Here is a 23549-nt window from a genome sequence, read left to right as displayed (position 1 = left end):
CTTGAGCAAAGACACGTAATAACGGCAACGGTATAGCGTAACCGCGAGATTTAACATCGGCCAAACTTTCGTTTAATTTCCTAGCGGCGTTTCCGCAATGCGGCTCGCGCTCCGGTGAGAAAACGGAAAGACGTCGCGAATATTCCTACGGGTAGCGTAAGAATTGCGGTAAGACGTCGCGCAAGATTTTCTTTCCCGGGATCGACTTAACGGGAAGTCGAATTAAACGAGGAACGCACCGGAAGCGTCTTCTCTGGGGAACCGGAGCGAAAACTTGGGGAAAACAATGAAAAAAGTATTGCAAACTATGTATATATATTAAACAAATATTTCGTAGATATATGTATATGTGTATATATATATATGTATATATGTAATATTTATCTGTAAGCAATAATAAAAACGGAAAAATTAAAATTATGTTAGGTAAACGCGTTACAATCGGCGACGCGTGCGGGGACGGGACGCGGGCAGCGGGGAAAGGAGATACACTTACAACGGGAAAAGCGGTTGGGGAAAGTAACGAGAAATCAAGAAACGAACATTTTTCGATAGGTTCTCGTAACGCGTATTTTGCACTGTGGGACTTCCAACTTTTGCCCGGTCATCGGAAACAGCCATCGACTCGCTCGCGGACAGTATTGGGCGATTTCGTGGCTAGTTTATACAAACAGCGAATCATAGCGCGTCGTGTGTCGTTCGCGAGTATGAAATTGCGAATTACCATTGTATCTTCTCGTTTGGAAATGCAAGTAACGAATTTCCGAGCATTATTTGCGAACAGTGAGAAAGAAGCACATGCAACTGCAGGTTGTTGCTTTTATCCGTACGGGTCATCATTGCTGACATCTAATTGGAATTTTTTTTAGTAAATTGCGATACTTCGTTTCCTCGTTGTAAATAAATTCACACGGCCCAACACCAGAAGTACATTATGCGATTTTACGGCCCCTGTAGGATCGAGTCTGCAATTCCTCGGCCGTGTCAGCTGATCGGGTTTATTCGACGGTCCTGGAGCATAGTCCTGATTCACCCTGTACAAGAGTCCTTAAGACTCGAAGGGTCCTAGTCAAGGCGCCTCGTAATGGCATACGAATGAGACAAAAAATCACTTCAAATCTTTCTGTGTGGTTTTTTTTTCCAAGATATTGTTTGTATTCGCTCATATTTCGCATTTTAGCGCTATCTATAGTACATAAAACGTAACACTAAAAATCATTTAATTCGAGTAAACCTATTTAATTTATATTGTTTTTTTTTCTGTTGTATATATAGTAAATTATTGTATTTAAACGCACGCTTACGCCTAGCTGCATACGATTTCCTTTCTTTTCTTCTTTAATAATATATAATATAATAATATACTATGTCGCATATAAAAAACAATTACTTAGTATAGAGTACAAGATCGTTCCTTAGTTAAGTTTTTGTTTTTGCTTCTGATAATTATTTATATATAAACGTAAGACCTTGTCCATCTCTAAAATGAATACGTTCCCTCGTTCCCAGACAATTGCGAGCGCCAGTCGAATGAAAGGATCTCTAGGTTCGTTTTCACTGTAATTTCTCTTTTTTTTTTTTTACTTTTTCGTCCACATATCACAGACATTTTTTTTTTCTCGCAGAACCGGCCAGTAGGCAATCGTCCTTAAAACGAACCTCCGCAATGGTCTACAGTGCGAAGGGTTGCCAAACTGATTTTCCACAAGAAAATATTCGATGTCGATGGATCTCTTTTTAATGGGACGCCTTTTCTTTTTCTTTAACTTACGGACCCTAATGCCAGAAATTTCCACTGACACATAAATCCTACACCGAAAACGAACACGGTGAAAGTCACACGACGGAGGTAACAGTGCAAAGTGAAACGTAAAATCTCTTTTATTTCATCCGTTTCTTTTCACTAAAAGTACCAACCAATTTTCCTCCCAACAATAACAAAGAAAGAAACCCGAGATCCAAGATAACGCGATACTTCGACGTCTTCATCCTCGGACGGTTGAGAAATTCGGGCAAAGCCTTTTTGGCCGAACAACAAACAAGAAGTAAAGGCTGAGCTACGGTGACGTTTCCGCACTTGATTGCTCGATCGACTGCGACCACGGTATTGCACACGATTGTTAAGGCATAGGAACGAGACAGGCGGCTCGGCGCGCTGGACAAACCGAAGGGCAAGTCTTAATAAGGAGTTACAAAAAAAAAAAAAGTAAGATAATTCATAAAGTGAAATAAAAAAAAAAGGAATATGGCAAAGTGGAAGCCATCGCGCTTGGCCGTACCAGTTGAGCGTTCGACAAGCATCTGGAAACGAGGGAGCACGGCGCTCACCGCCGTCCTCTTTGCTCTTGGTAGATTCGGCGGTACATACACGCGCAAAATTGGCCAGTTCTCTCATTTCCCGTCCCTCTTTCTCTCCCTCCCTTTCGATCTCTCTCGCTCGCTCGCTCGTTCGTTTCCTCTCTCCTCCCCTCTCTGCGACTCCCAGTTCGTATCTATCTCGTTCCGCGTGTGTTTTTAAGCTAAAAACGTCAAGTGTCATTTTGGTTGGCAGGTCTGAACGTTCATCTTATGTCGTGTCAGTGGTGTGAGATCTAGCCGAGTATCGCCGATTAATCGGGTTGCTCTAGCTGAAGAGGCACGCGACATCGCGATGTTGCTGCGTCAACAGAATCATCTGCTCCACGTTCCGTCTCCGCGTCCTAAAAGATCCTTGGTTTTTTCACCACCTCCAGGACATCGGTTTGACTCGAGTCACTGCCCTCGAGGAGATGCGTACATCTTGCTAACGAGCTACGTGTAGCCGTTATACTCCGCCTCGAGTCGATCGCGAACGTATCATGCTCTCTCGGTAAGCGGTAGACAGGTATAGCTGGGCGCAAACAGCTGTTTTTGACAGCTGTGCCCGCCGACCTGCGGTTACTAGGCCCCGAGAGCGACCCTAAGAAGCACATCGCTTTCCGCTTTCCGATTTGGTATATACCTTTGCGCACTCAGGCACAGGTCGTTAGATTCATATTTCTATATGTACAGTCTAGCTCGGACTTACCACACACGGGCCGGCAGAAGGGGCGGTCGTGGGAGCAGAGGGAGGCACCGTCAATATTGAATAATGTTATCTACCACCGCGAACCCGCAGGCTCCGAGGCCGACACTCGACATCAGGCGTACCAACTCTCTGGCGTGAGACACCGCCACCTCCAGGGGCGGTCGACGCGGCAAATTGCTGGACTCTGAGGGAAGCAAAGCCGGAGATTATCCTCCACCCTGAGGAACCGAAGAGCGCGCGGGTTACGGCATGACGTTTACCGAGAATGGCGGAGTTAAGCCTGGCGCATACTGTTTCCCTCTGTTGCGGATCCAACTGCCACCCGACCGGTGAGTTCCACGGGTTCGAGTAAGCCAACAGACTGAACGCATCCTGCAACATCTTCTTGTTCTCCTCGTTCTTGCCGTGCTGCTGCCTGAGATGTATCGACTGGGAGTACAACTGCCTGCCGAATTCCAGCATCTTTTCGATAGCCTGCTTATTGCCGCCGCACAGCTGCTTCTTGTTGTTCTTCCCGACGCTCGTCACCCCGTCGACCCCGACGACGCAGTTGCCGTTTTGCTGCTGTTGGCTCTGACCGGTGCCGTCGACTTCTGCGAACAGACAGGTCGGGGACGAGGGCATTAACTGCAACCGCGATCGATTGGCTCCGCAAAAACTATTCTATTCGCGTGGGAATCCGAACGCGCCTCTCGTCCCGCTCCCGCGTCCAACTACGCGCGGCCCTAAAAACCTTGAGATCGTATTAAACATAAAGAAGAGAGCAATCGCGTGTATATACGGAAGACATTGCCTCACCCATGTCTACGTCTTCGCCGTTTTGACACTTGAACCCGTTTGCGCTGGGATTGCCATTTTGGTACCCGTTGTTGCTCTTGATACCGTTCATCGTTCCCATGGTAGTCTCCTCCATGTCCACGTCGTCTTCGATCTGGCCGTTTATGAACTGCTGGTCGCTGGCACCGTTTAAAGTATTATTTAGATTCATGTCCTCGACGTTTCCGTTGGTCGAAGACTTCGCGTAAGCTTTGGTCGATTGTATAACGCTAGTTTGGTTCTCATTGGTACTCTGGCAAACTTCGGAGTCGCTGCCGTTCACCATCTCGACGAACTGGCGGCACTTGAGAGCGAACATCAGGTTGGGATCGCGTTCCAGAAGTCCCGGATATAACCGACTGGTCAGATCGATCGCCTCGCCCATGCGGCCGGCTAGGACCAATTTTAAAATTCCTACGAATCGAATCGGCACGTTAAGTCACCGTCGTCCCTCGATCTGGCGATACTCGGACTGGCCAAGACACCCCTCCAAACTCACTTTGCCTATTTTTAATAGAATTGAAGTCTTCCTCGAAGACTTGACCCGTACTGCTGGCGAAGGCTTCGGCGGTGGCGCAGTAACCGTGATGGACGAGGTACGTGGACACCATTCTGTCGGGATCAAAGGAAAGAGGTCGCGGATTATCTACGAGCGATTCGCGCCGCGTTAAATCGACACTCACTTGTGAAGGACAGCCTGCCACTGGCCCTGTCCAAGATCCAAAGTGGAGAAATTAATAATTCGTAGTCTCGTCCGTGCCCGAAGCTCGTTGATCATGTCGCCGATGTCGAAGACGAACGGGGACTGGCCGAAATTTGCATCCACGACCTCGCCCGGTGTTTGCAGGCCCACCGTTGGATACAGATTAGGCTGAGAAGAAATTGACGGAGTTAAATCGAGTCGCGCGGATCAGCTGCGTTACCGCTACTTGGCGCTAAAGGGACGACTCTTTAGAAGACGTCGCCGGTGCGCCGGTTCCTTACAGGTAGATCGGTGAAGGCGATGCCCAAATGATGGCCGTTCTTCGTGTAAAAAGCCGTGTTGTCCACGAGGTTGACGCCGCAACCGATGACGTCACCGGTGGTGAAGGTTGGCCCGTACGGCTGGCCGGTGCCCGAGGAACAGAAGCTGTGGCCGTCGTCGCCGTGGTACCCGTAAGAGTGCTTGTCCCATCCGGGAAGTCTGTTCACGTTGACACCGTGCGCGGAGAGGCCTATGCCCATGTACCCGTCCCTTCCCTTGCTCACGATTTTCACCTCGAAGTAGTACAGACCGCAGGCAGCCGGTATGGAGTGCGTTGTGCGGACACTGGCAGCGTCTTTGTGTGTTTTCCCGTAACCTGCATAGAAAAACGACTCTTATTAACTAAACGAACGCCCGGATCCTTCAATCTCGTGATCGCCCTCGAGGAAGACCATCTTGTCCAGGGTCTTAACCATCTGACCGAGATACAGGATGTTTAAAAAATTGTGGACACGATTTAAACATCGTGATCCTTGTCGAAAATGGAGACGAAACGTCCTATCTTTTCTCTAAAGTGCATAATTTTCTTTTACTAATTAATGGAAAGATAGCTAATCATGCCCGTGGATTAGCCGAACGCGAATCGGCTACACTCCGTTGTCTGCGGTGGTAGACAACTTAAAGCGAGCTTCTCAATTCGCATTTTTCTAATCGACGCACCTCATTAGCTATATTTCAATTGATTATTTCAAATAAACTATTCACTATAGAAAACAATAGTAGAAAATTATTTGACGCCATTTCCAACAAGGATAGCCCTGAGTAAACCGTGTCCGCCATTTTTAACATACACCCTGTAACTATAAAAATGACCAAAGTTCGACATATCCAAGCTCGGTACTTTCATTAATGTTTTTAATAAGAAAAGAACACTTCAAACGATGTTACGTGATAATTCTTAATTTTTTTTATCAAAAATCAAACATCAAGTTTCGATCATTTCTGACGCGTTGCCATATACTCGACTTTCCGTAATTATCGAGACCATGGTATAAATGCTACAGCGAGAAATGGAAACTCGAGCTTTGGTAAATACTGAAACAACGATATAGCGACAATTACCGATAAGTAAAAGATCCCGTATTTAATGCTAGATATCGAACGGTCCTAATCCGTCATTTTTGGTAACTCCGAAGGGTTTTCGTCGTTTTGTCGAAACCGTCGAAACAGTGAGACCGCTTTCTTCACCCTTTCTACGCTCGTCTCGCACCGAACGAGCGGCGCCTTTCCTCCGAACGCGCGATAACTCGGCGATAACACAATAAAACCGCGACACCAGCGCGCTCGTTGGCAGGCATCCGTTTATATATTGCCACGCATCGGGAGATTCGTTACGCGAACGTAAGCGCGAGCGACTCCACCGACCCTGAGAGACGCGTCGAGCGACCTACGACTTCGCGACCGCCGACCAGGGAAGTTAATCCGAGCTTCCGACTCGCACGTCTTGTACGCATACATGCTCGAGGAAGATGAAATAATTTCGACGCGGGAATATGCAACGATTCCTTAAAAGTGCATCTACGCATCTAGCGTTCCCCGTTACACGGCGTCGTACATACGTTAAGGGGATGTGAAAGTGGCGTCGAAGAGGTTTTCTTTATACTACTTTTCTCCCAACTCGGTTTACCGAATAGTTTGAAACGTTACAACGTGAATGGGGAGACTATAAGGAAGGTCATGAACCTCATGAAATTTCAATTATTTTTAAATTTGTTTATAGGTATTTTAAAAATAGTTTATAACAAAATGACATTTCGCGAGTTTTAGGACCTACCTTTGGGTCTCCGTATTCACGTTTTAAAGTATGAAACGATTTGAGACAGCTAGTGCGTAGAAAAGTTTTATGAACGATTGAGCTTTTGGATGCCACTTTCCACGTCCCCTTAAACGACTGTAACGCTTCAACTTCTGCGCGGCGTTTACGCAACCCTACACTGTTAAAGAAGATATTACAATTCTAACAACGTTCGAAATTTTATCCGAACATGATATACTGATTTTATAACATATGGGATAAATTTCTGTCGAGCATTGCCTGACTTTAAACGTTTCTCCCGCGGACAAACAAATTTGACGTTTGTCCCGGGCATGTCTGATTACGAGTACGTCTTTATAGGCAGCCCTGTCATGAACGCTGGAAAAATCTTTTTGCGATTGTCGGGGAACCGAACCCGAGACTCGCGGGTAAACAGCAATCATGTTGACCATTATGCTACCGTAGTATCCTATTTAATATTTCCATACCGGAGTCATTTCGAATATTAGTGGAGTATTACTCTCACTGAAGAAGGTCGCTAAGATGCACCCTGCCAATGCCACTGATACTTTGTTTAAAAATAAACTTATGTACACGATCACAAAACTGAGACCCCATTTAAAAACCTCATAAACAATACATACTGACTTTCAAATATCGATATTTATCATTTTTCCGCGGAATCGCGTAAAATTGCAGCACGATGTTATGAAATTTTAAGTTTCCTTAGAATTTCATGATAAATGTGTACTAATTCACTGCCGAGACATAAAACTCATAATTATACTACAACCTTATGTATTAAAAGTGTATGAAATTTATGCCTTTTTTTTTTAACAATGTAGATTAACGAGTGCGTCGAGCATCCGTGAATTATCTCGCGAGCCGCGCGCACCGATTTACGAACCAACGTTCGAAAGAGCTCGAGGCGATCGACCAAGTACAACGATGGTGGAGTTTCATAATTGCTCTAAAGATTCGGAGAAGAGAAAAGGGAAGGGTTACGGCTCGCAATCGAACACTCGACGCGTAACCTCGCCAGGGTACATCGGCGGTGCACCTTCGAAGCTCCGTCACGTAAATTACGTTCGACGCGTTCCCTCGCCCAGGTAATTCCGCCGAAAGCTCGGAAAGCATTTTAAACTCGCACGGTGTAATTCCTCGGTACAATCTCGGTCAGCATGTAAATAACATGGCGGCGCAGCGACACCGTACGTTATGAATGGTGCATTCATGCGCACTTACCGCAAATGACGCGCGCGCGCTAACTCCCGTCCGTGCGCGGAAAAAGGTATCGCGCGCATTGCTTGATAAAACGCATTAATATTTATGCGGTGGGATTTACCGTAAGAATTCGAGACGGGCCAATCGGCGGCCGTGGATTTTCCTCCCCGGCCTAGCTGCCGTTGAATCGGTCGCGAATCGACGCTAACGGCGATCGAACCGCGTGCGCCCGTACTATGGATTAGTACGGAGTAGTACGGAGTAGTATGAGAGAACGGTTTCCTCGATTTTCACGGCACTTACGGATGCTGTTACGGTAACGGGACGACGAGTGGGGCTCGGCCTCTTCTGCTCGAGTCCGGCTCGGGATCCGGCGCTCCCCTACACGGAAAAAAAAATAGCGTTAAACATTACCACTACGAGCTGTAAAACACGTGCCAGTCCCTAAAGGGATGTGCGGAAGCGCTAAAAGGGAAAAAAATAATTAAAAAAAAAATAAAAGAAGAATAATTCTAAAAATTATAGTTGTACAACATATCCCTTTCAGAGACTGGCGCCCATTTCACAGATCATAGTGGTAGCGTTTAGCACTATTTTTCACGTAGAATTATGTCTTTCTCTCTGTAGTATATGGAATACCAACTCAGAGCACGAGGGTCGCGAAAATCCGTTACCCGCGTACGCTCGGCCTGTTTACAGCTCAAACGTGCTGCAAGATTAAACAATGTATTGTTTTAAAAGGAAAGAACGGTCCAGCACAAGTTAACGTCGAAAAGAGTTCCATCCATTCGACATTTCACGCCACGTTACTCTACGTGCAACGTTAACAATCGGTTCGGTCGAACACTGATTAAAATCGATGGAAACACACCTGTACACACCTCATGTTTTTCACTTTCACGTAGAAAAACGTAAAATGGGAAAATTACAATTTAGTAAATCTATAAATACCCGTAACATCGTATATTTACGGTATTAATGCATTTTCACTTAAATTGCATGTAACTTTACGTTATAATCTTCTTTGACTTCTTTCAGATGCCGAACGCAATATCACGGAGACAATGTAATATTGCTGCAATTTATTGTGGTATCGAAATCACTAATGATCGCGCACGTGAATTTAGATGGGAATTTTTAACATTCAATGAATGGAAACCTCGAATTTGTTTCTCAGGGTACCCATGGCACCGGTTCCACGGATTTCACCGTAAGGTACATGATATCGAAACGGCCACTTGACTTCTCGGATAATCTCGTTTCGTAGCCATCCTCGCTTGATGGAAACGGCGTTTAATAATTTCGCGGAGACTCGATCCAGTCGAGTAAGTGCGATCGCGTCGCGTCGCGTGACGCGTCGATGCCCACGCGGCGCGATCGTCGCGACGTTCGCCGACGACGCTCGGCCGAACGGCTTAGTTCGTTAAAAAAATAATTTAAAAAATAATAATAATAAAAAAACGGAGAAGAGTATTGCTAGACAGTGTTTCGACTGAACGCCGCTCGTGGCAAATATCACGTCCTCGACGCGCGCCGCCGTAAAAACGTCGAGCTGGGCGCCCTGCATTCGCGAGCAGAAGGTGTACCTCGCTCGACCGACCGAGGGAAAACCATGGCCAATGGGAGTGGTGATCTTTCCACGGCATTGCGAATATAATGTGATCTTTGGCCTACATGTGTATTCATGCGTCCTTAAACCGCGCGATCCCGTCTACGATTTCCACCTCCGCGATCGCGACCGGTCATAGGTGGACGAGTCGATTTCCCAGGGCCGGAGGAAATGGCCGATCCTCGCGGGGCTCCTTCGAGTCGAGTGGGCCAGTCCCCGGGGTTCGGCCAGAAATTGGGGAGAGCCGGGACCTCGGCGGACGGCGAGGTCGCAACTGGGTCACTGGGTCAACCGGGCTCGACGACGACGCAGCAGGCGGGCTCGCGCGATCCATCGGGTTCACCCTCGGGAGGGAGTGACGCCCGGTCGTTTCCCTGAGTCTCCTCGGCTTCGGCCGCGTAAATTGCAATTAACAAAAGTTAATCATCGCGGACGACGTCGCGCTCGGACTCCTGCGAGATTCTCCGCTCGGTCGGCGCCAGAATTCGAGTGGTACCGTTGAATATCTCGACTCGTCGATTCGAGTCAACTCGAATCATTCTTATTGTACCTCGAGTTATCGGTATGAATCGATTCAAGATACGAGAGCGAAACCGCATTACTCGACTGGCTGCGCCGTATACATGCGCACGCGTTCCTCCCTTCTTCACCGAGTTGTCTACTCGAGTCCAAACTCGAGTCGGCAGTGTTTAGGAATTCCAGCAACGCGAGTTGGTAAAGTACTCAACTCGAAACCTCACTAGTCTCATTATTGCGTCAATATTCCCCGAATTCGATAAACGGTCCCACAGAGGGCGGTACGGGTCGGCTGTGTGAACCTGGAATCCAGTTTGAGGGCACAAACAAAATGAACAGGCTTATTGGAATGTTTCTATGATGCAAACGTTTGTGTCATATCGAGTTTTGTTTGTGACATTTTTTTTTCTTTACAAAAACCAGAGCCGTTCAAAAAGATAAACAATATCCGAAGTCGTGGAAATTTGGATTTTTCGACTCTAATGGGTTCCCTGGCGTTAGGAAAATTCCGAGCCTCCCAGAACGTCGAAAACGTTAAAATGACCATTTTCATAGTTTTTTTTTATCTTTTTTTAACGGCTCTGGTTTTTGTACAAAAAGAAAAATTGGCACTAACGTCTACATTACAGAAACATTCCAATAAGCCTGTTCATTGTGTTTGTACCTCTAACTGAATTCCAGGTTCAAACAGACGTACGGGTCGAGTGAGCGAGCGCCGACCCCTCGATCGGGAGAAGGAAAATCAAATCGATGGGAATCGGTACGTTTCGTCGGTGCTCCACCCTCGAAGCGGATGCGTAGCCCCTACCCCTGCGTAAAAGTACGGCCGTCTCCCTCCAACTCCAGTCACTGACCCTCTCAACGTAGCCCCCGGTATCCCAGTCACCGCGCGCCTCGCCGACGCCGCGACGCCCCATCAACGTCCAAAACGACTCCACCTACGCGATTCCACGCATCCAGGGTATTCATCCTCCCCCCATTCTTCGGTTCCTCGGACAGAGTCGAAATGGAAATTGGATCACTCCTCCTCGAAATGCACATCACCACGTACAGAAGCACCACGAACGCTCGTGAAACGTCCAGATCCAAAACCGCGGGACCACTCCCGAGGGAAATCAACGATTTCAGGAATTAATCGCTAGCTCCATCAGCTGATAACGAGTATATCATCAGCCGAAGAATGCAATCGGTCGTTAATTAAATGTCAACGATCGTCGCGATCGTCAACGCGTTTTTGGCTCCACGCAAAAAGAAAATAATCCACGGCCCTTACAATAGATATTACAACAATTTCCCAGCAACGCCGCCCTTTGCTGAGAATATGCAATTGTTATTTATTCCCTTGTACGATTATACGCTACAGTCGGCAAGATCGGTTCAGATCGGATCAGATCCGAATCAATCGGTCGTGTTACTCGTTATAGACGTAGGTACACCTCATGGGTATCTTGCCCGATCTGATACGATCGAACGATCTGGTCTGACATACCTGCCCGATATAGCCACGTCTATGAAAAGTAATACGTTTATTTCTCTCGGATCTAGTCAGGACCAGTCCGGTCCGATCCGAATGGATTCGATCGAGCATGGTGTAGGCTTTCCCGGCAGGCTTCGTGCGCGTTCGAGCGCACGTCCGACCACGGCCGCTTGCGGGCCGCGAGCGCGGAAGGTTTCCACCGAGGACGTCGCCGACCCGCTGACAAAGAGACGTCAAGAGAAAGCCTTACGGCTTGACCACCGTCGATTAGAGGGGGTAGGTTCGACCGAAGCTCGTTAAGAAGGCGCCTCTTTCCTTTCGTCTTTCACCCCGAGGCCGTTCCTCGAACGTCCCCGCCCTCGAGGTAATGCGACCGCGTCATCGGGACGCGGTAGCGGAATTTCGACGTCTCGTTTCGAGTTCCTCGGATCGCGGTGAAGAACTCGGTCGATCAATTTTCACGAGCTTTCCGTCCCCGTTCGCCGACGAGCGAGAAGGTCGGATCACCTCTCCGTTTCCTTCCCTTCCGACGTACCCAGGGCATATTCCGGAAGGAGCGAGAAAAGGGCCCCTAATCCGGAGCCAAGAAACGGACTCGCCACTCGAGGCCCGATTTCCTATCCCGAAGGGCTCGTGGGCGATCGATCGAGGTCTCCGCGGAGGCACGTGGGCGAGAGACGGATCGGGAGACACCTAGGATCGATCGTGACGAAACGCGATTGCGACGTTATCCATTCCCAAGTCACGACCCGACAATGGACGGATCGCGGTATTACGACATCGGCGGCGTCGCTGGCGACCAAAGTGTCTCCTCTTCGGGGCCTCTTCGGTGCTTCTTCGGGGCCCGGCCCGAGCAGTCCAGTCCCTTCCAGAAACCTCTCCCGAGGAGAAGTCCTTTCACAGTATTCGCGGAGACCAGCTGTCTCCTTTGTTCAGGACTCAGGACTTCGGGGGAAAAAGGCCTAACCATTCCGAATCAATAATTCGCCAAGTTGGCTCGGCGTGTCCTACGCGCGCGTTCGATCGCCTCGAGCCTCCCCGCGTCGACGTGCGTGGCCATTTTCCCCATTTTCCCCATTTTCACAGTTTTGACCATATAGGCTCTACCGTGCCGTTCGAGAGATCCAGAAATCGATTGAGAACCTCCCCGACTGCCGGGACTTCCCGTTACCCCCGGTCGAACGACCCTACCCCCGGTAGGACGTTTTCCTAACCGTACCGAATCCGGTAGAAAGGGTAATTTCCAACGTCTATCCGCTGGCTCGACTTCGACCGGTACAATCGCCTCAGCACGGTCCGCGCAAGGTGGTGGGGCCGACACACGTGCTATTTCGGCGCGAGTTAGCGAGCGTCCGCATCCGAGGCCTTACACGGTCGAAAATACTCGATCGACCATCTCGGCCGAGAGTAAGCCTAACCGATGCGTCGCGAAGCACGCTGCCTCGACCCAGGGAAGGGAGGGCCTCGATCGAAAGCGCGTCCGGAAATTACCGAGTCCCCAAAATGGCCCCCAATTCTTTCCGAAGGCCCACCGTCGATGGACAAACCGCAGGGCTGAACAACGTCCGCCAAGAGGCATCTAACACGGGGAGGACTTTCGGCGGCCACGACCCAGTCTCAACGCCTCGACGTCGAGCGGAATTTCCCGACGTTCACTTTCCTGCCAACTGAGCTCGAGCGTCCGGGAGCGCGCCGTTCGGTGCCCGCGAGAGGGAAAGAGGCCGGAAATCGGAAGTGAAAATTCCGGACGACCCAAGCGGTCGCTCTCGTCCGGCAACGTTTCGACCGCGTCGCCTCGGTTCTCCGAGGGGCCGAGGTCAGATACGCGATTCGCGATAAGGGCCGCGCTCTCGACGTCGTCCGCTGCGTCGCAGGCTGACGTCTCGACCTCACCCCCGGGAGCGGTGCCTCGAGCGACCGTCCCAATCGGCCGATCCACGGAAATCAGCTCGGTCCTCGCTATCGACCGAAAAAGGGACACGACTCTCGGCAGACCTTCGGAACGTTGCCACCGGGGAGAGGGAGGGGGGATATTCCGTGGAGATAACGGTCCGATCGCGACGGTCCCGCGACGCGGATCGGGGATGATTCGCCTGCAAACGACTAGCTCGCTTCCGCCCTCGGCCTCTCGGAGGAAAGTGAAAATCGAGGCATCGCGAGGCCGCGCTCGGCGAACTCGCCGAGCGCTCACCGAGGTGGAGGCGCGCGCGAGTCGAGCCGAGCGAAGGGAAGGAGCGTGCGTGCGCGCGAGGCCGCGAGAGACCCGAGCCTCGAGCACCCGTCCAGGAGGAAGAACTGTCATTGACATTGCGCGGGTCTCTCTCCGGGCGCACTATTTTTCACGCGTTTCCCCCGTCACGGTCGGCCTGGACGGAATTAACTCGGGCTCGAGGGCAAGGGAGAAGAGAAGGGAAGGCCGCGGCGAAGGCCGTCCTCCGTCTCGGGGCCCGTCGCGGGCCCCCCGAGGAACGGTCGCGGGCGACCGAGAGCGATCAGCTGATTCCTTTGTTTGGGTCGCTGACACACGCGAAAAACCGAGCTCTGCCATGTTCAATCGATATTCCGCTCCCGCGGGCGAGCTCCCCGAAGGAACCGCCTCGTGGCGAGTCGCGGGGGTCTCCGACGACTTTCGGCCGAATGACAAGCCTCCACCGCCGCGGCGCGATCCGCGCGGAAAGCTCTCGTCCGAGAACGCATCGGCCGACCTCGGTCAGGAGGACTCACGTACCTTTGTAATGAACGCGGAGATTGTTTTGCGAGAGGCCTATGTAATTGTACTTGTCCTTCGGGCTCCAGGACCGCGGCAGCGGCGTCTCCTCCTCGTTCACCATCGGGTAGAGCATCTTCAGCCGGTCCACGGGCTGGCCTTGCCCGGAATTCGACCGAGAGGGCTCCATAACACTCCGTTCCTCGCTGGTGGCAGCCATCATTGTCATCCGCAGCCCCACTCAGCTGCCTGCGAGAGACCTCGGTGATGCGCAGCTCCGCCGCGCAACTCCTCGCTGACGCGACCTCTCGCGCCGGAAACGGCAACCGACGCAACGATGTGGCGCCATCTCGGTCGGGGGACTCGAACTGCCGACGCGGCTGATCCTGAGGAATTGTTCCGCTCAAAATTAATTAAATTAATATCCTCATGCGTAATATACGCTAATCGGAATTTACCTCGGGGTGAATTATTTCGATAAAACCCGTAGTTATGACGAAGCGAACAGAGCAAATTTCATATCTCGGTCGCAATCGGCCGAACGAATCCGATTGGTTGAACGGGAACGTTAGGTGTTGGAGATTAGCCTATGGTGGTCGGTTTGGAATCAGGAAAAGACGATTGAACAAACCAATTGATATGTTGCCCGTTTCGTGCACCTACTTTATATGAATACGCCTTAAAGAATCACGTATAGGCCAGAGATGAGTTGGGAGATTGCTTACGGGCAGGATCGTGAGATCGCATCCTGTGCTGCCCTCTGGTTTTGTTCATTTGCTTTCACCGTTTTTTGCCCCCAAGGGCGGCGCAACGAATTTCTGATAGTAGCTTGCGCACTCGCGATGACGGTACCATCTACCAGTCGCCATTGGCGGCTCACGTACTCGTGATGGTAATACCATCTCTGGCAATACCATGCGGCAGTTGACGGTGGTGGCTTACCTACGCTTACCGACACTGCTCGCTTTTGATGGTAAGGGAAGAACACTCGTGCCGCTCCATTTGACTTTATCTACTTACCTACTACTATTAAGTACATTGTTGCCACGAAGTCGACGTGATGCGCAGCTTTAGGGCACGCGTCGGTGTCGCGTACGGAACTCTCGTGCAGCGAATCTGTGTGAGTGCGATAGCTCCTAGAAATTTCCGCGCGTCCCAAACAGCCAAGCGCCAAGTTACGGGTCGAGACGTTGAGTATGTGTGCATTCGGCGCTACACTCGACAAGTATGCGTGAGACTCGAAAACTGCGAAAAATCCTCCCGAAGCTTACCTAACTGCGGATATAAGCCGAGTCATTTCGGCATGATTTTTACATTTCCCTCCTAGCGTTATCGAGCGTTTTTAGGTGTTTCTAGAGCGTTTTTGAACGTCTTCGAACGTTTTCGAGCGTTATCGATCGTTATCGAGCGTTTTCGAGCGTTCCTCGATCATTTTCAGCGCGGTTTCGAGCTTTTTCAAGCGTTATCGAGCATTTTTCGACCAGTTTTGAGCGTTACCGAGCGTTTTTCAACCGTATTCGAGTGTTTTTAGAGTGCTTTCGAGCGTTATCGAGTGTTTTTAGAGTGCATTCGAACGTTATCGAGTATTTTTCGAGCGTTTTCACGAGTTTTTCGAGCGTTTTCGAGAGTTATCGAACGTTTTTCAACCGTTTTCAAGTGTTTTTAGAGTGTTCTCGATTGTTATCGAGCGTTTTTCGAGCGTTGCCGAGTATTATCAATCGTTTTCGCGTGTTTTTCATGTTTTTTCGAGCCTTATCGAAGGCCGTACAGTGCGGTGGCGTGTTGTTAAGTGCAGTAGAGTGCCGGAGAGTGCCGGAGAAATGCTGGAGAGTGCCGGAGAGTTGCCGGAGAGTTGCCGGAGAGTGCCGGAGAGTGCCGGAAAGTGCCGGAGAGTTGACAGAAAGTGGCGGAGTGTTCCCGCAGAGTGCCGCAGAGTGCCGCAGAGTGCCGCAGAGTGCCGGAGAGTGCCGGAGAGTGCCGGAGAATGCCGGAGAGTTGCCGCAGAGTGCCGGAGAGTGCCGGAGAGTGCCGGAGAGTTGCCAGAGAGTGCTGGAGAGTTGCCAGAGAGTGCCGGAGAGTTGCCGCAGAGCGCCGGAGAGTGCCTGTGAGTGCCGGATAGTTGACGGAGAGTGCCGGAGAGGGCCAGAGAGTTTCTGGAGAGTGCCAGAGAGTGCCAGAGAGTGCCGCAGAGTGCCGAAGAGTTGCCGCAGAGTGCCGGAGAGTGCCGGAGAGTTGCCGCAAAGTGCCGTAGAGTGCTGGATAGTGCCCTAGAGTGCCGTATAGTGCCATAGAGTGCCGTAGATTGCCGTAGAGTGACGTAGAGTGCCCTAGAATTCCGTAGAGTGCCTTAGAGTGCCCTAGAGTTGCGTAGAGTGCCATAGGGCGCCGTAGGGCGCCGTAGAATGCCATAGGGTGCCGCAGAGTACCGTAGAGTGCATTATTATGCATTAGAGTGCATAAGAGTGCTATAGTACTCTGATTCGAATTCATTGATTACCACTGCAATCAGAGTACCTTTGTTAGAGTGCCGTTAGAAGTACCTACCTAACCTAGCCTAACGTAACCTAACCTAACCTAACCTAACCTAAACTAACCTAACCCGACCTACCTGACCTAACCTCACCTGANCTGACCTGACCTGACCTGACCTGACCTGACCTGACCTGACCTGACCTGACCTGACCTGACCTGACCTGACCTGACCTGACCTGACCTGACCTGACCTAACCTGACCTGACCTGACCTGACCTGACCTAACCTGACCTAACCTGACCTAACCTGACCTAACCTTACCTAACCTAACCTAACCTAATCTGACCTAACCTAACCTAACAAAGGCGCTCTGATCAGAGTTCTAATAAAGGCACTCTAATTAGAGTGCTATAGCACTCTAATTATTCTAATGCACTCTACGGCATTCTACGGCACACTACGGCACTCTACGCAACTCTAGGGCACTCCAGGGCACTCTAAGGCACTCTACATTCTACGGCACACTGCGGCACTCTACGCAACTCTAGGGCACTCCAGGGCACTCTAAGGCACTCTAGGGCACTTTAGGGCACTTTAGGGCACTCTAGGGCACGTTGCGTCACTCTACGGCACTCTACGGCACTCCCCGGCACTCTCCGGCACTCTCAGTCAACTCTCCGGTACTTACCGGCGCTCTGCGGTAACTCTCCGGCACTCTCCGGCACCCTGCGGCAACTTCCCGGCACTCTCCAGCACTATCCGACACTCTCCAGCAACTCTCCGGCACTCTGTGAGGCTCTGCGGCAACTCTCTGGCACTATCTGGCACTCTGCAGAAACTCTCCGGCACTTTCCTGCTCTCTGCGGCACTCTGCGGCACTCTCCGGCACTCTACGGCAGTCTCCAGCAACCCTCCGGCACTCTACGGCATTCTGCGGCAACTCTCCGGCACTCTCCGGCACTCTGCGGCAACTCTCCGGCACTCTCCGGCACTCTCCGGCACGATGCGGCAACTCTCCGGCAATCTCCGGCAACTTTGCGGCACTCTGCGACCCTCTGCGGCACCCTCCAGCACTCTCCAGCACTCTACGGCACTCTGCGGCAACACTTCGGCACTCTCCGGCAACTTTCCAGCACTCTGCGGCAACTCTCCGGCACTCTCCGGCAACTCTCCGGCACTCTGCGGCACTCTGCGACGCGCTCCGGCACTCTGCGTGCCTCTGCGGCGCTCTCCGGCACTCTCCAGCACTCTCCAGCACTCTCCAGCACTCTACGGCACTCTGCGGCAACTCTCCGGCACTCTCCGGCAACTTTCCGGCACTCTCCGATACTCTCCGGCACTCTCCAGCAACTCTCCGGCACTCTGCGGAAACTGTCCGGCACTCTCCGGCGACTCTGCGGCACTCTCCGACACTCTACTGCACTTAACAACACGCAACCGCACTATACGGCCTTCTATAAGGCTCGAAAACACTTGAAAAACGCGCGAAAACTATCGATAACGCTCGACAACGCTCGAAAATGCTCTGAAAATGACCGAGAAACGCTCGAAAAACGATCGGTAACGCTCAAAAACGCTTGACAAACGCTTGATAACGCTCGAAAACGCTCGGAAAACGCTCCAAAAGACTCTAAAAACGCTTGAACACACTAGAAACACTCGAAAACGGTTGAAAAACGCTCGGTAACCCTAAAAAACAGTCTAAAAACGCTCGAAACCGCTCTGATGATGATCTAGAAACGCTCGAAAACGTTCAAAAACGGTCGAAAAACGCTCGATAAAGCTTGAAAACGCTCGAAACCGCTCTGAAAATTATCGAGAAACGCTCGAAAACGTTCGAAAGCGGTCGAAAAACGCTCGATAACACTCGAAAACGCTTGAAACCGCTCGAAAAACGCTCGATAATGCTCGATAATGCTCGAAAACGCTAGTAGGGAAATGTAAAAAAAATCATACGCGAAATGACTCGGCTTATATCCGGGGTTAGGTGAGCCTCGGGAGGATTTTCGCAGTGTTCGACTCTCCCGCATACTCGTCGAGTGTAGCGCCGAACGCACACATACTCAACGTCTCGACCCGTAGCTTGGCGCTTGATTCGCTGCACAAGAGTTCCGTACGTGACACCGACGCGTGCCCCAAAGCTCCGCATCACGTCAACTTCGAGGCAACAATGTACTTAATAGTAGTAGATAAGTAGATAAAGTCAAATGGAGCGTCACGAGTGTTCTTCCCTTACCATCAAAAGCGAGCAGTGTCGGTAAGCGTAGGTAAGCCACCACCGTCAACTGTCGCATGGTATTACCATCTCGAGTACGTGAGCCGCTAACGGCGACTGGTAGATGGTACCGCCATCACGAGCGTGTGGCGGGCCCGGGACGAAGTCCGGCCATCGACCACCGGAGGCGTCGCGCGCGTCGAGCGCGATGCGTTCAGGACGGGGCAAACTGTGTTACCCCGCGTGCACGTTACTTTACTTACCTCGAACCAAAAGACGACTATGTCGTAAAATGTTTTAGAAACTATTGAAAATCAAGAAGGCTTTGTGACCAATTCTAGAGCGCACGTGGAAATCCGCTCCTTTTTCTGTGATAATAAAGCAATAACTATAAATAAAGTGGTGAAATATATTTGACAATCCCCACAAGTGCGCGAGCTCCTATCAGAAATTCGTTGCACCGCCCTTGGGGGTAAAAAACGGTGAAATCTAACATACGAAACCAGAGGGCAGCACAGGATGTGATCACACGATCCTGCCCGTGAGCAATCTCCCAACTCATCTCTGTATAGTCTACCACGCGTAAATTTGCTTGCCCATGCTTGTCGATGGCGCAACCAGGTGAAACCAATTTCACCAGATTTCACGAGCTTCGAATCGTTTCGACACTTGATAACGAAGTCGATTAAACGAAACTCCATGTACTGATACTGCGAAAAATTGCCACGTTACTTGGTCCCGCACAAGTAACGATAGAGTTTGAATTAATTAATGAATTGTATCGTAAAAAATCATGGATCATTAATATATTCTGAAAGTCACTTCCTTCAACTTTCCAACTTCCAAAGTTACATATGCACATGTAATTACACGTTATCACGACTCACGAGTTCAGCGGAGTCGTACAATGATAAGCATTCTAGTTACATAAAATCGAACAGTGCGCGAACACTTAAAAATCGTATCAGATTGGAGAAGAGTATAATTTATTAAAATTTCGAGATGTCTGTACGAATTTCAGTAAAAAAAGTTATAAACTGCCAATGGGCTAATGTAAGACTTTTATATAAGAGATAATATTATAATTATTGGCAGTTTAATTAGAGATTTGATAGAAAATGGTGTCGAGATAACTTGTTATGGGAAACTTCTCTACCCATTGTGACGATAACTAAGACCTCTAGTCTTGATGAATGATATAAGGAATACGTTATTTATTGAAGTAATTAATTCTTAATAAACCTTTAAATATATCGATGGTTACTCTTAGGTGAAACATTTAAGTTCGATTGCTAATGAACCACCACACCCAGGGATTAAAAGTACTAGATACACGGATGTACCCAAATTCACAAATCTAGATTCGTACGATGCTATTCCAATATACAGAATTTTGTATCCATCTGGATGTAAAGAATCGCTTGGAAACCTGAAGGTACATGTTTAAGTACACATAATGATGCCAAAGGAACAAAAAGTAATTATTATTCTTTTTTTAAGTTGAACCATGAAATTTTAGAAAAAATGTATCGTAATATGATGACTCTAAATATAATGGACAAAATTCTCTATGAATCTCAACGTCAAGGTCGCATTTCTTTCTACATGTCAAATTATGGGGAAGAAGCGGTACAAGTTGGATCAGCGGCTGCTTTAACTTTAAAAGATATTATATATGCACAATATAGAGAAGCAGGTGAAACTGTTGAATTGTTTTTATAAATTAGCATACAAAATGAAGTGATTTCAAACTTAAATAATATCATTCATATGAGTATTTGAATGCTTTCTACACGTTTTAGGAGTACTTCTATGGCGTGGTTTTCGCATGCAAGAATTTATGAATCAATGTTATGGTAATTGTGACGATGAAGGCAAGGGTAGACAAATGCCAGTACATTACGGATCGAAGGATTTGAATTTTGTAACTATATCATCTCCTTTAACAACTCAATTGCCACAAGGTTAATTCTTATTAAATGACGGTTGCACATAAAATAAAATAGTTCTTTCATATTCATTGTGCCTGTTACTTTAATCTATTATAATTGTTTCATAAAATCAGCGGCAGGGGCTGCTTATGCATTGAAACGTGCTAAACATCAAGCATGTGTAATAGTTTATTTTGGAGAAGGTGCTGCAAGCGAAGGTGATGCACACGCAGCTTTTAATTTTGCCGCTACTCTCAAATGCCCAGTTATTTTTCTATGGTAATGTTAATCGGGTTAATTTTTCAAGACACCTCTATCGATATCAACATAAAATTGGAACAATTAAAATCACAAAATATGTCATTATTAAATCAATTAATCTGGATTCCAGCCGAAATAATGCATATGCAATTTCAACTTCCACACGCGATCAATATGCTGGAGATGGAATTGCAGCCAGAGGCCCAGCATACGGTATCGAGACAATTCGTGTAGATGGAAATGACATACTTGCCGTATACTCTGCCACGCAACTGGCGCGAAATTTTTGTTTAACCAAAGGAAAACCTGTTTTAATAGAAGCTCTTACATATAGGTATGTTAGTTGTAATAATTTTAACAAAGGAAACTCAAATGTCATGTTACATTTTTATAGAATTGGACATCACAGTACATCCGACGACAGTACTACTTATAGATCAGTGGAAGAAACAAATAATTGGAGTAAGCACGTGCCAATTTTAAGGTTTCGAGCATTTTTAGAACAACTTGGTATATGGAATCAAGAGAAGGAAACAGCCTTAGTAAATTCAACAAAAAAAGAAATATTATCTGCCTTTGCCGAAGCTGAAAAGAAACCAAAACCTCTGTGGACAGAACTTTTTACAGATGTTTACCACGACATGCCAAATCATATAAGGTAATCACCCTTGTACGTAACAATTATAGTACCAACTTTTCTTATCAGAACATTAAAACGTATTTATATTTTAGGAAACAAATGGAATCAATGAAAAATCACTTAAAAGAATATTCTGACCATTATCCATTAAATGCATTTAAACAAGCATAGTTAGTACCAGAATCTATAAATAACATCTACCTCGTATTATTAATAATTAATATGTACTTTATTGTACAAGTAAGCATAATTCAATAGACTACTTATAGATACATTATATCATATAAAAGGGATTGTGGTTGTTGGTACATAACATGATTTTACAATTCATACCCTTGCATCTCCAAGTTCCGATCGCTTCATATTTTCAGCAATTTCTTTGTATTTTTCCATACGAAATTCTTTCCTCGCTTCATCTAACAGCATATTATGAAGCATCTGGTAACTATGCTGATGTGGTTGCTCAATACTTGGAAATACATTCCCTGAAAGAAACGAATATAATCAAGTTAAAATTCTGATTTAATAAACAAACAAAATATGGGTTCATACTCTACTATTTAGTCAACTTACCTCTAAGTTCTATAACCGCCTTTTTATAATATATTCCAGGATAGTCCCTTTGAATTTTATGTAACTTAGTATAAGAATATGAATAATCTTGGTATCTTGGTACAAGTACTTTGAAAAGTTTATGCACAAGTTGTTTCTCGAGAAGCCAATAGTTGGCCATATCCATAATTTCTTTATTCTCAGGCCCATGGCGTATTGCTTCCGAAATTAACTATGTAAATATTTTAAACCCGTTAAATTCATTCGAATAATGTCATGGGTTTAAAAATGTAATATAAATTAATCACAATCGACGTTTCACACATGCTTAGACCTAATCTACACGGAATCAGTGCCCAAATAAACTATACGATTCCGCACATAAATATAAACAATACCAGTTCTTCCTTCGCATATTCTACTAAAAACATACCCGGTCGGCATAACCTCTCGTCTCATCTGCACGATTATAGAATAATTCGATCCTTTCGTACTTAAACAAAGCTGTTAAAGTTTTTCGTAATTTAAGCATACGTCCTTCCGGCCCATCTACATCTTTTAATCGGCGACGAGAATTTAACTTAAAATGTAATTTTGAAACCAAATGATTCACATTTGCTTGATTCATTTTCACGATTCGGGTGAATCCAGGTGAATCGGCCAATTTCGACGTAAATTAACGTGCGTGCTAGAGATGTCTAATGAAGTTTACGAATGTTTACACCAGAATTGTCACTGCCATCTAGCGTCGGTAGATCGTAGCAACCTGAACAGCGGGAATCTTGAATAACCGTGAACGATAACACGCTCGCCCTCCAGTTACTTCATCGGGTACTCATTAGATAGCGTTACGGGTGTTACGCGGAATACCAGACATACGCGCTAGATGACGCAGATAAGTGTACAAGCCTGACAAACGACCGCGCGGGGGCAGCACGGAATCCTAATCTCGCAAATGTGCCTAGAAACGAATTGCCCAGAGGATTATCATTTCTTTCAATTTTCTTACGTGAGGCGAATATTGGAAAGAATAGCTTCGAATTTCAACACCAACGGCGCTGCAACCGCTGTCGAACTCAATGGTAGAGGTTTACAGTAATGAATCAAAGTATGACGGTTAAATCGTGATGAGTAATCGCAAATAAATCAGGTCATTTACAGCCAAAATACCAATGTGATAAGGCGAATTTGAGGATCGATTGAATATGACTATTCTCGGTAAGGAAGCATACTTCATTTCAGCGGTTAGAAGTGCGTCACCATTTCCGGGAACAATTTAATAGTAGAAAACCATTCATGAACG

General features: G+C 47.9%; 3 protein-coding genes across 8 annotated transcripts; 1 reads left to right on the top strand and 2 right to left on the bottom strand.

The window, feature by feature from the left end:
* Nucleotides 1-1251: 1251 nt before the first annotated feature.
* On the bottom strand, nucleotides 1252-14404 carry LOC105697288 (ran-binding protein 9). Of its 3 annotated transcripts, XR_001103807.1 has the most exons (8): nucleotides 14197-14404; nucleotides 4847-5202; nucleotides 4546-4733; nucleotides 4362-4474; nucleotides 3845-4276; nucleotides 3307-3639; nucleotides 3047-3230; nucleotides 1252-2699 (listed from the first exon to the last, which is right to left on the bottom strand). XR_001103807.1 is itself a non-coding variant. In XM_012420481.1 (7 exons), the coding sequence occupies exons 1-7, from the start codon at nucleotides 14402-14404 to the stop codon at nucleotides 3097-3099; spliced, it is 1764 nt and encodes a 587-aa protein (XP_012275904.1). In that variant the 3' UTR covers nucleotides 1252-3096. The 3 variants fall into 3 exon arrangements, 2 of the variants coding, with proteins under 2 accessions (XP_012275904.1, XP_012275905.1); XM_012420481.1 differs by having other exon boundaries at nucleotides 1252-3230; XM_012420482.2 differs by lacking the exon at nucleotides 14197-14404 and adding an exon at nucleotides 8170-8259 and having other exon boundaries at nucleotides 1252-3230.
* A 5048-nt stretch (nucleotides 14405-19452) lies between these two features.
* On the top strand, nucleotides 19453-22002 carry LOC105697349 (2-oxoisovalerate dehydrogenase subunit alpha, mitochondrial). Of its 4 annotated transcripts, none has more exons than XM_012420602.2 (8): nucleotides 19453-19608; nucleotides 20133-20297; nucleotides 20363-20558; nucleotides 20665-20826; nucleotides 20928-21072; nucleotides 21185-21388; nucleotides 21449-21712; nucleotides 21787-22002. In XM_012420602.2, exons 3-8 carry the CDS (start codon nucleotides 20387-20389, stop codon nucleotides 21863-21865), a joined length of 1026 nt encoding a protein of 341 aa, XP_012276025.1. In that variant the 5' UTR covers nucleotides 19453-19608; nucleotides 20133-20297; nucleotides 20363-20386; the 3' UTR covers nucleotides 21866-22002. The 4 variants fall into 4 exon arrangements, with proteins under 4 accessions (XP_012276025.1, XP_012276026.1, XP_012276024.1 ...); XM_012420603.2 differs by having other exon boundaries at nucleotides 19453-19724; nucleotides 20382-20558; XM_012420601.2 differs by having other exon boundaries at nucleotides 19453-19724.
* On the bottom strand, nucleotides 21900-22927 carry LOC105697351 (39S ribosomal protein L17, mitochondrial). The gene is made up of 3 exons (XM_012420604.2): nucleotides 22680-22927; nucleotides 22268-22478; nucleotides 21900-22179 (listed from the first exon to the last, which is right to left on the bottom strand). The coding sequence occupies exons 1-3, from the start codon at nucleotides 22872-22874 to the stop codon at nucleotides 22022-22024; spliced, it is 564 nt and encodes a 187-aa protein (XP_012276027.1). The 5' UTR covers nucleotides 22875-22927; the 3' UTR covers nucleotides 21900-22021.
* Between the last annotated feature and the right edge of the window lie 622 nt (nucleotides 22928-23549).

Source organism: Orussus abietinus, unplaced genomic scaffold (genome assembly GCF_000612105.2).
Source record: "Orussus abietinus isolate OABI.00-Male unplaced genomic scaffold, Oabi_2.0 scaffold343, whole genome shotgun sequence".
In the NCBI taxonomy this organism is placed as follows: Eukaryota; Metazoa; Arthropoda; class Insecta; order Hymenoptera; family Orussidae; genus Orussus; species Orussus abietinus.
The sequence above is the reverse complement of the archived record's forward strand: the minus strand, read 5'-3'. Positions and strand labels throughout refer to the sequence as shown.